Here is a 16,340-nt window from a genome sequence, read left to right on the forward strand (position 1 = left end):
GTAATGATCGGATGCAGTGAATATATGAATATCTAATGAGCGGCTCGGCTCCGGCCCCCTTACAGCACATGAATAAAAATAGCATGCCCCTCCTCAGAATAAAATTCCTGATTTTTTGACACCAAATGTAAAAAACAAAACACTTTATTTTAAAAGTTCACATTCCACTTCACAATAAAAAGATAGCGATTGCTACTCGGTGAATCATGGCGATAAAAACCTTGGGTACTCTTTACTTAGAACGGCGCCCACGATTTTGATCGTGGGCATCGTTAGTAAAAAATCTCGGGCATCTCGGGCATTGAATGCACTAAAAAATCGGGTGCGATGTGACCGACGAGATGCCCGCGATTTCCCATAGAGAACAATGTTAAATGTCTCAATTGACCCAATTTTCCTGTTCAATGCCTCAATTGACCCGATTTTTCCATAGGAAACAATGTTAAATGGGCCACAGAGGCCAAATAGGCACCCTGAAGTGTATAATGGCCACCCGAATTGTTAACGCCACCCCACGATCAACGTCAACCCGAAGCGTGGCGAGCGCAGCGAGCCCGCGAGGGGCGGCGGTACGCGTCCTACGAACTTTTCATACCCCCACTATCCACGTCGGTGTGGAGTTGAGAATAGAAAGTGTGGCGAGCGCAGCGAGCCACCGAGCCCGAAGCGTGGCGAGCGCAGCGAGCCCCGCGAGGGGACGCGGACAGCTGTGAAGCCCGCGAGGGGACGCGGATACCTGTGAAGGTATCTGCGTCCCCTCGCGGGGCTCGCTGCGCTCGCCACGCTTCGGGCTCGGTGGCTCGCTGCGCTCGCCACACTTTCTATTCTCAACTCCACGCCATCATGGATAGTGGGGGTATGAAAAGGTCGTAGGACGCGTACCGCCGCCCCTCGCGGGCTCGCTGCGCTCGCCATGCTTCGGGTTGACGTTGATCGTGGGGTGGCGTTAACAATTCGGGTGGCTTTTATACACTTCAGGGTGCCTATTTGGCCTCTGTGGCCCATTTAACATTGTTTCCTATGGAAAAATTGGGTCAATTGAGGCATTGAACAGGAAAATCGGGTCAATTGAGACATTTAACATTGTTCCCTATGGGAAATCTCGGGCATCTCGTCGGTCGCATCTCACCCGATTTTTTAGTGCATTCAATGCCCGAGATGGCCATGATGGGCGCCCTTCTAAGTAAAGAGTACCAAACCTTGAAATGTATTCACCATCTGGCCATTGAATAGGATGATTCACCGTTTTAGTAAAAAAATCGCAGTACAGCACGAAAATAGCACAAAATCGCCAGAAAACATGGCGAATCAGCCTCATTGAATACTGCCCAAAGAGTGCGAGAAGATCAAGGACTGTTTGGGGGACGTAATGGGTAGTGGAGCAGAAATACAGACGTAACACACTGTTTTTGTGGCATGTCTCAGCTTTCACCTGTATATACCATATTCAGAGAACACAGCGCTTCAGTTCCTGCAGCCATTCTGCGCAGCCATAGGCTTGCTGAGGGAGTTGTTTATTGAAGGAACTGCAACCACTGCAGCGTATATGTACTCGGTTGCTGGCATCAGCAAAGTTGCCCGGTAGGCATCACAATACATCTGCAGGTGGCTACAGCATTAGTATATCTATGCACATTAGCTGCATACAAATCCATCTCTGAATAAGGCCCAGTGTCCGTCAGAAAGATTTTACTTAGTGTAAGTGATATGAATCAGGCATAACATGCTGTCTCTGTAGTGGTAGTGTATGACTGTATTGGGGTTTATCTCTTTAGCAATCCTTCACTGAATGTGTCACCGCTCTCTGTCAGTGGTGGGAAATATAAGATTTTAATTGTATCTGCTACTACTGAGGAGTTATGGTTGATCCCAAAGACTAGTGTTGAATTCTTGGCAGCTACAAGTATGAAACAGCCGAGCTATACAGTATATGTTGATGGCTGCATATTGTAATCCTTTTTATATCCTGCTTTTGTAATAGCTTTACCTTAAATCCTCTCACTATCTATATATAAGTCTAAGTATATATATAAACATATATACACATCCATAGAAAGCGTTAAAGAAAAGATATACAGTATATCAATAAACATACACACTTTCAAAGTAGATTTATATATACATCAGTCTATGTTGCTAATCTGTCTCCCTCTTCTCTCGCTGTCTTCCTCAATCCCTCCCTTTTCCTCCTCCCCTCCCTTCCCTGTATCTCCTGCTTTCTCTCTCCCCCTGTCTCTCTCCCCTCCTGAACCTGGTTACATAACAGACCAGCTTTTCCAAATCCTGCATTTCAGTCACCCAAATCCCTCTGGCTTAAATTCTCCCCCTGCAGAAAGAGAATCAGCCAGGAATCTCAGCAGAATGCTGCTTGCTGAATTCCTCTCAAACGTTGCCCATATTAAATCTCTTCTTTAATGCAATCTATAGCCTCTTGCACACCATCAGCCATCTTTCAAACTGCTGTCCTGTTAATATGACAATGCTCATAGTACAGGTGGATCTTACTATAGAGACTCAGGCCAAAGTATTCCACAGCTTTGTTTTTTACTGCTACACATTAGCTGAACAGTAACTTTCTGGGAAAGCAGTTATGAAAAAATTTCAGCAGGAAAAAACATAGATCCATTATCCCCCATGCCAAAGGGCAAGAACCGGAACCAACTGGGCCCAACAATGGCAGCGCATTTTTCGGTACTTGTTTCCTAGCACGGCGCCCACAATATTAAGTTGTATGACATCGCATCGCATTGCATCGCATGCCATATGCCCGCATGTGATGCGATTTTAAATTGTATAAGCCCCTATACGATTTTTAATTGTATAAGCACCCTAATGGGTGCTTACAATGTTAAATGCACCCCCAAGCCACCCCCACTATCAACGCCAACCCGAAGCGTGGCGAGCGGTGGTACGCGTCCTCTGACCTTTTCATACCCCTACTATCCACGTCGGCGTGGAGTTGATTTCATATAGTGTGGCGAGCACAGCGAGCCACCGAGCCCGAAGCGTGACGACTTCACATATTTTCCGCGTCCCCTCGCCACGCTTCGGGCTCGGTGGCTCGCTGCGCTCGCCACACTATCTAAAGTCAACTCCACGCCAACGTGGATAGTGGGGGTATGAAAAGGTCGGAGGACGCGTACTGCCGCCCCTCGTGTACCACCGCCCCTCGCGGGCTCACTGCGCTCGCCACGCTTCGGGATGGCGTTGATACAATTTTAAATCGTATACCATTGTATATGGCATACAATGGCATACAATGCGATGGTTTACAATTTAAAATTGTATAACATCGGCTGCCATCGCGTAAGATCGCCTCGCATACCATCGTATGCCTTATGGCAGGGGTGAGGAACCTTTTTTGTGCCAAGGGCCGTTTGTATGGGGGGAAAAATCCTTCAGGGGCCATATGTAAAAATTTCTCTTACAAATTGTCCTGCTGCAGCCGTTTCATGCTCTGGCGGCTGCCACTGAATAGGACTGACAGTCTCCGGTTGCTGTTAATTAAGAGGAATCTCGCAAGAACTACCAACTTCTTGCGAGATTTCCCCTGTACTTGACTCCTGGCAAAGGGTGGGAGGGCCACTCAAATCGGCTACGGGGCCTCATACGGCCCCAGGGCCTGAGGTTCCCCACCCCTGCCTTATGGTATGCGATTCGATGGGCACCGTGCTAGGAAACAAGTACCCATTTTTCCTCTGCTGAGGGCGCGGGTGGCCATGTGAGGTCATGGGGCACTTTACATTGGGGCAGAAGAGGAATATGTTCTCTTTTGTAACAACATGTGAATGGCTTTATGCCGTTTTAGTAGATTTTCATGGAAAGCTGATGGTCTTTGCAAATGTTTACTCTTGATAGTAGGTGGAGTGGGGCCTTCCATATGCTTAATTATCTAGCTGCAATTTGGTTTCTGCTTGTAAGATACATTCTGCCATTGTGGTGCAATAAATCCTCTTTGTACTACAGTGAAAAGTCTTTGCAATGTGCGCAAGGTTTTAAAAGAAGCTAACGCATGTTTGGATGGAGTCCAATATGAAAATTCATTGTTTGCATGAAAAACATTCTTTTCCTTACATTTGGTGGTGTGATGCTTTGATTTGACATGTTCCCACAGTGGTTTCATTAGCCTTTTACTGCCCTCCTATCTGTTCTGCTGCTATTATTATTATTATTAATAATAATAATAATAATAATTGTCCCAGAGAATAGTACCATCCCTGGGCTGCAGTTCCGACCATACACTGCAGGAGAGAGACGGTCAGCACATTCAAACATACATGTGATGTTGTATGTAATATACATGATGGCTACCTTACCCAGGGATCAACAACTGTTGCTGTGTGTATCTCTGTCCTACCGGCTGCCCTCTGACAGCACTCTGCTTATCTATCATCTATAAGCTTAGTCACAACTCCCATTGGCGCTGAGTGCTGTCTCCCGTGCTTCAACAGCGGAGGTTGCTGATCCCTAGGTAAGGCAGCACATATATTGCATACATCACATGTATGTTTACAGGTGCTGACTGGCTTTCCCCTGGCAATGTGTAGTCAGAGCAGGCCATTGGTTAGGAGAAGCCACTGCTAGTATCTACCTAATTCAAGCAAGCAGTGGTTGTGAATGGAAAGTTCCTAGGTGGTTTGAACCACCAATCAGTTAGTACCAGGTTCAGAAATGTACGCCATAATGTCTGTAAGCTTATGCACTGCGCATGCACTGGGGCTTGCACACGCTACTATCAGCAACTGCAAGTGCAAGCAACATTATTAAAAAATCTATTGCGCAGATTGTACTGTGATAACTGCTGCCAATCACATCCCAATGTCCATTTAAATGTATGAAAGTAATTTTCCTGTAGAACAAATTGTAATGTTTTGGTATCCGTGCTTTATGAACTAAAAACAAAATTGACCAAAATGTTCAAACCATATTTTTTTGGGGGGTGACTTAGGGTCTCATTTATCTACAATGTTATCACTGGGATACACTGGAAACATTCGACGGTTCACATAGGGTTAAAAGGCAATTTGAAACGACTACCTTGGATATGGCAAATTATTAGGGCACACAAGTAACTTTGTCAATATTGGGAGTGTGTACTTATCTTAAGCCCCCTATACACTAGCCGATCCCCGCTGACACTGATATCAGCGGTGGTGGGCATCGAAAGGAGCATACACACATGCCAAGGGAGGGAAGGGAGCAACTGCGGCTGCAGCAGGACCGTCGTTAAGGAGGACCTCCCTCGTCTGAACATACAAGACACAGGAGGGGGTCAATAATGATGTGCGGGAATGCGCATCGTTAACGATATGGAGTGTACACGCTAAACCCTTTCTGAGCAATATTGTTCACAATATCGCCTAGTGTGTATGGGGCTTTACAGATTTGTGGGCAGAACATTGCTAAAGATATATGCAAATCTACACAGCCACGCTCCTCGTAAATGACTCTCACTTCAGAGCAAATTTACTAAGATGGGAGTACTGTTTGGAGAAGATGGGTTATTGCCCATAGCAACCAATCAGATTCTATCTAGTATCTTCTATAAGGTACTAAATAAATAAGAAGTAGAATCTTATTGGTTGCTTTGAGTAATATTCCATCTTCAATAGAACTCCCATCTTAGTAAATTGACACCTTTTATGTGTGTATTGTCCTACACTCATAGCGACCCTGCTGAGCATTCTGGGTGATGCTAGAACGCTAAGCAAGATCGCTCAGCACATAGGGCCGGTGTTCTCCACTGAAGACACTGGCCCTGACCCTTAACTACCTGTATCCAGCGTTTCGGGAGATAGCGACGCTATCACTATGCCCCTACAAACAGAGTAATGTATTTTCTAAGCGATCTAGTGAGATCCCCAAATGCCCCAAAATTGCTACGTGTGTAGGCCCCATATCCCGGATGACCCCTAAAATGACATTAGTAAGGATACTTTACTTAAAGTGGCAGCATTTGAATCTACACAAGTCAGAGTCATCCTATGTATCTTTCCCACAACTTCCATACCTTTGTATATAGGCAACACAAAGCTTTCTACCTACCTTATGAATGTCATGTAGGTGACACACACACAAAAATAAGACACTTCCTGCATATATTAGTAAGGGATTTAGAAAAGAGAACACTTTGTACTGTAGCTGTAAGACGCATATGCATATTTGCATTGTAATATGCTTAGCTGTCTTAGCAAATGCTAACTTGCCTGTTTTTCCCAGTGCCACCTAGCAATGAAACAGTATAAATGGTACATTGTTTTGTAGTGAACCCATTAACACATTGCCTTCTATGTTACGCCAATAATACCAGCTTTCCTTTTACCTCTTCTTAAGCCCTTAACACTATTACGTTCATGCGTTTACATGTAGTGAGAGTCTCAGAGTATAGATGCTACCATACCCTCACTTAATACTATGCAGGATGAATGGGTTAAGCATCATATTTTTCTCTTTGCCATGAGAAGACAAGCGTTCTCTGAAAGCTGGAGCTAATTTATACATTATTTATAAGAATAATTAAACTTGCAGGCTTATTTTCCCACTATGCATGGCACATCCCTTCAACTATTCTTTCTAGACTGGAAAGACATTTCTGAAACAACAGAGAGGAGTGGGTAGGATTCCAGACCAGAGGATGCCACGGAGCTAAAATCATCATTTGGAAGAGAAGAGAAACCTTTTTTTAGAGAAAAGGGAGAGTCAGTATATGATTTTTAACACCTTTCTAAAATGAATTGAATATGGTATCACTAGGCTCACCGGACTGCCCTTATATAATTTGAAACAGTATAACAGGTCCTGTTCCATAAATGGCCCATATATATATATATATATATATATATATATATATATATATATATACATATATATATATATATATATATATATATGCCCCCTAATTCCGCTGTAGGCAGGAGTGTTTTCATGATTGTGGTAAAACCATTTCTTTTTACGTTGCATGAGACAGAAAACAATTAGCTTCAGGTTGAAGTCAGTCCCAGGTATGCTAAGTGACATGCTTGATTAAAATATTAATGCAAAGGTTTTTAGTAAGTGGTATTTGGTGTAATTGCTGCACCATGCATCAAAGCCAGCCCACATCATTAAGAGTAACTTCTTATTTATCTTTAATGTACACCATTATATTCTGCATCTCTGTACCAAGGGCACAATCAATCAACATCATTTATAACAAGAACAGAGACAAAAGAAGGGCTTAGCCTGCCCCATCCTATTGTGTCTACAGTAAGTTAGACATTCACATTGCACTGCTTTGTCCATGGACGCACATTTATTACAAAGTATTTACAAACTGCCAACATTTCATACAGAAGAGAACCAAATAATTACTGACTCCAATTAAGAGAAACATGAAGAATATATACAACCTAAGAAATGTGTTCTGCCAACAGCCAGAGGAAAAGTCAGACCACACAACGGTTCTGTATTTTAGTACTGTTACCAATACAACTTTTACAGATCAAACTGATATTTCCTACGTTGTCATATAGGTGGAGATACCATATTAGTAGGGAATGCAGCTGCAAAAGGGCAGGCAGCTGGGAGAGGGGGGGGGGGGGGGCATCTCCTGGGGTATGGGTCATAGGATCAACAGTAAGAAGGTCCACAGGCCATAGCTAGACCACTATTGGTCGACAGGCCATAGGTCGACACATGGAAAAAGATCGACATTCCTTAGGTCCACATGGTTAAAAGGTGCAAAAACATTGACCTTCTTTTAATTTTTGACCCACCGACCGCATCTTGCTTATGGTATGCTAGGTCGACCATGTCTAGGTCGACATTTATTAGGTTGACACCACTGAAGCGTCGACAAACTCATGGTTGAAGTAGTCTAAAGGTCCACACAAGCTGTAGGTTTACAATCGGATGGTCGACACAAGTTTTTCACGTTTTTTGTCCCAAATGTTGACACCGTCGACATGGACACAAAAAAAAGTGGTCGGCACACTATTTTATTCTCCCATCATGCAGTAATGAATGGTAGGTCATGAAATACCGCCTGTCGGCACATGTCGGTCCAAAACAACCTGAAATACTCGTGTCAACCTTTTCACTGTCGACCATCCCATTGTCAACCTAAAGCATGTGTCGACCTTTAGACTCTGTCAACCATGAGTATGTCGACCATGCGGTGGTGTTGACCTAATAAATGTTGACCTAGACATGTTTGGCCTAGGATCCAGATACCCTGCATTCCAATCTCCTGTACATATTTATTATTATATAATATAGGCTAAACTCACTCTTGTAGTATATAACAGTATCGTTAAAGCAGACCAAAATACACATAAATAAAATATCATAATACACAGAGGTTGTGAATAAACCAGTGGTTCCCAAACTTTTTTGACTCCCGGAACCCTTGAGCATCAACATTTTTTCAAGGCACCCTATGGCCAAATGTTTCTTATTGCAAAATACATAAACAAATATTAAATTAAGTGAATCGTGTTTATCTGTCATCCTTTTGGTCAGATATGTGGTAAGGAACAGGATTTGCTTCTATTTGTCCACATTGATGGCCAAAAGCACTGGTTTCGCCTGTTACATTGAATATAAATAATTTAAATCGGTCTTGGACCATCAACCCAAGGCACCCCTGCAAGTATCTCGGGGGACTCCAGGGTGCCTAGGAACACAGTTTGGGAACCACTGGAATAAACAATTTAAAAAAAAAATCTTTAGAAAAACAAAAAATAAAGAAATCCTTTCAGGCACAAATCTTTACACGCCATTAAAATATATGGAGTGAAAGTACTCTAGCGTCGACAAAGTGAAATGTACACCACAACATGGCTTGGTTGTACACCAGAGAACCCAGATGGTTCTTTGTGATGCCTGATCCTATATGGTAACAATTGCAAGCTCACTCCCTGCTGTCAGAAGTTTTAAGATTTGTGTCCACTCACTGAAAAAAACAGTCCAGACAATCACTAGTGTTTGCGGCCTCAAAAGAAAGTTCACTTGCAATAGATCTTTAACATGCAGGTCCTATGATGGAAGAGTCTTAAGCAACACACACACTATACGGATTTTTAAAAGATATCACTCCTTTTGGCCCTTCTGAGCAATATCTTTTAAAAAAATTGATGAGTGTGTATGCTCAGTATCGTTAAAGATGCGCGCTTCCACGTATCGTTAACGCTATCATTAGGAAACACACCCCCCGCCTTGTTGTCTGTGCAGCATACTCAATGTTGACTATATCGTCACTGATGTTAATGTTTACCAGCGTCTTCCATTAATGATATTGGCGGTAGAGCCCAGCATGTGTGTATGGGGCTTAAATTGTATCTTTGGATTGGATTTTCTTATTTGTTTCAGCTTCAGTGCGTTTAATGCATACTTACCTTTAATGCCATAATTTAAATATAAATAAATAAATTGTAGTCAGAAATGCAATTCATACGGTAACTTCTATGGGTATTCTATGAAACCCAGTTATGTAGCATAGTTGATTAAAGCAGTGGTTCCCAACCTCAGTCCTAAGCTACCTCTAACTGTTCAGGTGCACTGTGTATAACCAGGCGACCTGGCAAACATGAACTGTTGGGGGTGCTTGAGGCCCAGGCTGGGAACCACTGAATTAAATCAACTCTTAAGCTAGGCACAGACCTAACAGATTTGCCAATAACTAGACAAATTCCAACAACCTAAAGAATCCCAATAACACCAGATGTGGAGTGTACACACTAATCCATAATTGCTATGCTTTAAACGATCACATGGAGTTCAAATTGAAGAGGTGAAGCGCTTTATATCCAGTATCGGGCATCTCTATCCACACAATACAAACGCCAAAAAATTCCTTTCTAAAGGAAGCAACACAGCATGTGACAGACCCAATGGATTATAGTCCAACCATTAGCCCCTGGGGTACTAACCAATTATTGGTCCTACGACCCAATATCTGGTAGATCAGCCCTATTATTGTATAGTGTGGACCCAACTGGAAGCCTTGTTTTGCTCAGATAAAAGTATATTGTATACAGTGGTCTAGTATAATAACTCTGTCATGGATGCAGACCTTTTTTGCAGCGAATGTGCAAAAATAGACTGTATTCCCAAGATAAGCCTATAGATGTGCAACAAGTTATGTATAGGATATATCTTACTGATACCAATAAACTTGTCCAAAGAGTTCTTTCAATATTAGAAAATTTCAAAGGAATAAAAGTTAGCCAAGTACTTTTAAAAAATAAATCAATGATTCACTATAATCTGGACATTAGACCCTGTAGTCGTTGCGCCAGAAACCAAATACAGGAAAACTGAGACACTATGGGGCTGGGTTGTTACCAAATAGTTCTCTTACGATGAGCCACATTTAGAGATGGAAGATTAATGTGTTACTATGAAGGGAACAAATACTCCTATTGAAGTTATATAACTACACTAGATAATTAAATTGTGTTTCAGGGTGTGCAGGTTACAAATTTTTCTGTTTACTCCTCATTTTCACATCGTTATGGGAAGGTGCCATTTTATTCTAATAATGAGAAAAAGTAAATGAACGACAAGCTACTATGGGACATCATTAACATCTCCTCAACATCTTAACTGGTCAGATGTATTATATCAGGATAATTCAGGATAAAGGAGGATTCATTCACAGGCCTGCGAAATTGGGGTCACTGAAAATTATTGGTTGTGGCATGCGGATTTCATATATGACCACCAAATTACTCTGCCCTGCAAGTTTTTTTCATAAGTTGAATGTGAATATATGGGGAAATAGCATAATAATACGTATGCTGTCTGAATAATATGTATTAGTAAAAAACTAAATTATTGATAGAAATCCATCCTAACATCAACAAAAATAGTGTTATGCGTGTTTACAAGTCCTTATGCTTTCCTTTTCCCATCAAAGCTCCCTTTGGCACCCTTTTTCTTGTAGACAGCAGTAATTCTGGAAATACTGTAATGAAAATTAAATTTTGTTAAAAAAACAAACAAACTGGACCTCCGAGCGTACCAAAGGGCATCGCTGCTGGCCTCTATGGGGGCATGGATGACAACTGATGAACCCAAACCCTGGGTCATAATGGAAAGAGGTCTAGTATCTCAATTTCCGCTCGCGGATCTACTATGGCTACCTCCATCGGAGGTAAAACAAATGGTCCATCCCTCTATAGTGGTTCAGGCGGTATGTAAAACATGGAACACACTGAGGACCCATATGCTGGGAGGGCCACAACCCACACTAGAACTGTCATTGAGGGGACTAGCACGCCTGATCCCAGACCTGTCCCTCGACCTATGGATAACTAACAATATTATCACTTTAAAAGATTTGACAGAATCAGGAGCAATACTCTCCTTCACCCAAATCCAAGAAAAGTACTCCATACCCTGGAAAGAGTTCTATAAATATTTACAGGTGCGACACTGGCTACAAACTGTCTCCCCACCCCCCCGGGCCCTGAAGCCAATACCCAATACAGTATTGGCATTACTCCAAAAGACAAACAACAAAGGGGCAATATCTAGATGGTACAACTTTCTAGTCACACCTCAACAATACTCAAAATATCCCTCTCAAGTCAAATGGGAAACAGATATGGGCCTGCCTATGTCAGAAGAGGAATGGCAATCCGTGTTTCAGATGTGCTTTAAAATGTCTAAGTGTATATCCCACATAGAACAATTCTTTAAACTATTACATAGGTTGTATATGACCCCCGCCCTCCTCCACAAAATAAGTGCTACGAACCCAAGATCCTGCTGGCGCAACTGTGGCGGGGTGGGATCAATATACCACATATTTTGGACCTGCCCTCTAGTGGCTGACCTTTGGAGGAGAATATTCCGATTAACCTCTAATATACTCCATCATACTATTGACCCACAGCCGAAAGTTGCACTGTTTCATATCCTCCCAGACATAGCCTCACACTCTGATAAATATGTCATCGGCCACATACTGGCCTCAACCAAACGTCTCCTAGCCCGCAACTGGAGGACAACTAACATACCTAGCCTTAAAGAGATAGAAGAGGCAGTCCAATCACACTTTGAATTTGAAACAGCTGGCACATCCTATAACTCAACGCCATCAACTTCTGCAACTAGGCTATGGCAGACTTGGGTGGAATATAAATTAGAACTAGCAATTAAAGATTGAACAATGTATGTACTTATTAACTCAGACCATTCTAATATGTTGTATCAATGTACTTCTGCACTATACTATTGCACTATGGAATTGTTACCGTACCTCCCCCCCCCCCTCCCCCCCCTTCCCTACCCCTATCTTTGTTCTGTACTACATCCCCAAAAAATAGAAAACTCAAAGTCATGAGATTCACTTGAAATGTTTTATTGTATATTTGAATTTGTGACATTCAATAAAAATTTAAATTTGAAAAAAAAAAAAAAAAAAAAAAAAACTGAACACGATGGGAATTTTTTGGATGTTTTTTTTTTTAAATAGCACCCACAAACCTATAAAAATCAGCTATTTGTATTGCATTTTTCTAATGCAGGCCTGTGTTATGACTGAATTTATTGTTTTTGTGGCGGTATGAGTAAATAAGGTGGCCTGCAGTTTATGTCAACTCTTGAGAACTTCATTACAGACCATTTTCAATTTTACTAATTTTTACTGACAACCGCATTATTACTCATAGTAAATTTGTATTGTACAATTAAGAACAAATACCAAAACTGCCTTCACTACACAAGATGAACTGACAGATATCGCCAACATGACCCACTCCATTAGGTCCAATATGCTCTGCTACTGGACTTTCCTCTTAATATATGATTGCCTTCACCTGTGCTAAATTAGTTAATCGATGAGATGGGTGTTTCAACACAGGTGACGGCACTCATACAGTAAGAGGGAAGTCCAGGAGCAGAGCATTTTGTACATAATGGAATGGGTCATTTTGGAGGGTAAGTGACAGATCATGTATGTATAATTTATACAGATTGTACCAGTAAATGTACATAACCACTGGCAATTAGGATGTATTTTAAGTAAAGAGGCTAATGAAATTTGAAAAGTTCAATCCACTTTTCACATATACTTTTCCTTTCCTTTTTCTAGTGTAATCCTATCTGTTGAAGCGCGGTAAACACAAAAAAATTGAAACAAACAGCATTACAATAATAAGAACATTACCGTAGCGAAACCCCTACTAAGAACACAAATACGGATGAAGTCACATCGAACAATGATTTCAAGTGATACACATGCTTTTTCATGCATTAGAAATGGATGCAAAATATGTAATTCATAAAACAGCATGTGTGTACCCTACAAGTTTTTAAAAATATATCCAATTTTTACTGACATTCAGTAAATCGAAATGGTGACAATAATACACAGCCTAAAGGGAATGGGATCATTCGTCAGACTGCATTTAGGTCTACAGTCATTAGGTCGACCCCACTAGGTCGACTGGTAGGAAGGTCGACCTGACTTAAGGTAGACATGGGCCAAGGTCGACATGACTTAAGGTCGAATTTGCATAAAGGTCGACATGAGGAAGGTCGACTGGTTATAAGGTCGACATGGGTTTTTCACTGTTTTTTTATCCGAATGTCGACACAGTCGACATGGACACAGTTGGCAATGAGAATCGGACCCTCGCATCGCTCGCTTCGCTCGCAATGCTTCGGGCACGGTGCCTCGCTGCGCACACTATTTTATTCTCCCACCACGCCCTAGTGGATGGTAGGGCATGAAATACCGCCTGTCGGCACATGTCGGCTCAAAAAACAGTGAAAAACCCATGTCGACCTTATGACCAGTCGACCTTCCTCATGTCGACCTTTATGCAAATTCGACCTTAAGTCATGTCGACCTTGGCCCATGTCGACCTTAAGTCAGGTCGACCTTCCTGCCAGTCGACCTAGTGGGGTCGACCTAATGACTGTAGACCTAAATGCAGTCTGACGAATGACCACATCCCGCCTAAAGATGGAAATCACACTACACCAATGTCCAAACGGATCAAAATACCATCTGGTGTAATGGTTAGCATTACTGCCTGACAGCGCTGAGGTCATGGGTTCGATTCCCACCATGGCTCTAACTGTGCGGAGTTTGTATTTTCTCCCGTACTTGCTTGGGTTTCCTCCGGGTACTCCGGTTTCCTCCCACAATCCAAAAATATACTAGTAGGCTAATTGGCTCCCAACAAAAAAAAAATGAACCCTAGAATGTCTGTGTGTGCGTGTACATGTGGTAGGGAACATAGATTGTAAGCTCCACTGGGGCAGGGACTGATGTGAATGTTCAAATATTCTCTGTAAAGTGCTGCGGAATATGTGTGCGCTATATAAGATACTGATAATAAATATTACTTTAAAAGCAATTCACTGATAATGCATTGACAATAACTTTGCAACTTTACATGTAGAGACAAAGTCTAGGCTCTCAAGGGCCACTCCCAAGCCAAACTTTAAGCTTGTCCCCTGTAAGTGAGACAGGCTAGTTAAGGTAAAACACATGCATCTATTTCTATGCAATAGAGGATATATACCTGGTCCCCGAGCACATCTTCAGATCTGCAGTTGTGTTTGCATTATATAAATATAAAACTATATAATAAACAACTTTACAGCACTGAGCTCTTCCACCACTGTAACCTTCATAAACAGTACATGTAAACATCAGGTCATATACACATTGCTCCAACAGAAAATATATAGAGACACCCTAAAATGCTTCCATAACAATCATATTATTATTTGACAATAATAGCATTAATGTCACTTTATGTGCATTTCTAACTCTCCGCAGGCACCCACCTCTGTGATGTGCGACGCACATGAAATATACCATATGTGTACACTATTCATTCCTTAGCTTTTACATTTATTCATAGATTAACGTGTCCTACTTAAGCATATTTAAATCATAATAAGTGGTTATGTATAAAACATCTCTTTCAGATAACACTTTAAAATACAACAGTGAAATAGGATATCGAAAGACTAACCATATGCTCAAAGATTTAATTTGTATACAGCTCCCTGTCCTGACATGATCTCCTATTAAGAACACTACATATAATTATCATATGAATGAAATAACATATTACATAATACACACTGACTTGCACTCAGATCATGAAACCCAGTAGGATAATCAAATGGGAAAATGTAACCAAAGTCACAAGTGTTTAACCATTAACCCTTTCACTGGGGTAGGAATAATGGACATCAGCCAGAATGAATAGAATATATAATAAAGCAATCACAGTCTCTAGTGATAACTACACATGCTGCTGTCACAATTTGGAATGTGTGTAGTCACCCATTAAGAAGCAGAACAGCTGATGACATACTGTATTATTCTCCAATGTGCTTTTAATAACATTTAAGGGGTTACTGCCAATGACAAACTGGAGGTAACAACTAAAAGCAGTTGTACCCTACCTGTCCACCATGCAGCTTTGCAATCAGTTACAGTACATGATGGAGCAGTGGTAGAGGAATGAGGAGGAGTGGTACCCAGGTCAAACCATCCCCTCCACTAACACTACTGCTCCTGTCAGTGTGCACACCAATACAAATTCAACTTTTGCACAGTTCCTCTAAATGCCGTTCACACTGCAAACAATTACACCTACAGAGGTGCACAGCTGCTGCAGAATTGCAAGGGTTAATTAACACCCCTCCTCCTCCTCCTAACCCAAAAAAAAAAAAAAGCTGTCAAAGTTTTTCCAAGGCTGCTGTGCTGTCTCCTCTCACTATCCTCCCATTGCTGCCTCTATCTCCTCCATGAATGTGCAATGAAAGCCCCAGATTGCTCTTCCACATCACCCTCCCTCCTCGTACGAGCCATAGGATTTTCGGAAAGGGTACCTCTGTTGGTGGTGGTTATAGGGTAGTTGTGCTTTCCTGCTGTTGCTGGGTGATCACCTCTTCTTGCAGGTTCCTGGGGGTCCCTGGGCTGGGGAGGCTGCTTGTTGATTTCTGTTTCCAAAGCAGGATCGGGGCTTGCAGGAGAACAAGGATCCATTATTCCCCCAAAAGAAAGATGTATTAGGGTCTTGAGGATTAGGATCCCCCCAATGTTAGATATTGCTGGGAGGAGGCTCATAGACTCCCTCTGTCTCTGTGTCAATGCAACTCTATGGTAAGGAAAGGAAGGAGGGAGAGAGACTGAGGGAAAGTGTGTGATATAAGAGCAGTTAGACTGAATGGCCACTGACAGCGCTAGAGGGAAGCTACTGTATTGTATGGAAGTGCTGCTCGGGTTTATTCTGAGGAGAACACATGTAATCTCGGTGTTTAGAAATGTCTGTGTACCGGGATCACATAATACATTGCTACCTGGTGCAGAGGGGCTGAATTCT

The 16,340-nt window shown here is 42.0% G+C and overlaps 1 protein-coding gene across 2 annotated transcripts in view; it reads right to left on the reverse strand.

Annotated features, from left to right (window-relative positions):
• Positions 1-16,124, reverse strand: part of RORA (RAR related orphan receptor A) — a 416,981-nt gene extending 400,857 nt beyond the window's left edge. For both annotated transcript variants that reach the window (XM_083183648.1, XM_083183647.1), the window contains exon 1: positions 15,847-16,124. In XM_083183648.1, coding sequence (XP_083039774.1) covers positions 15,847-16,084 — 238 coding nt within the window. In that variant the 5' untranslated portion in view covers positions 16,085-16,124. The remainder of the gene's footprint in view (positions 1-15,846) is intronic.
• Between the last annotated feature and the right edge of the window lie 216 nt (positions 16,125-16,340).

This window comes from Crinia signifera, chromosome 4, assembly GCF_055691185.1.
Source record: "Crinia signifera chromosome 4, ASM5569118v1, whole genome shotgun sequence".
NCBI classification, from domain to species: domain Eukaryota; kingdom Metazoa; phylum Chordata; class Amphibia; order Anura; family Myobatrachidae; genus Crinia; species Crinia signifera.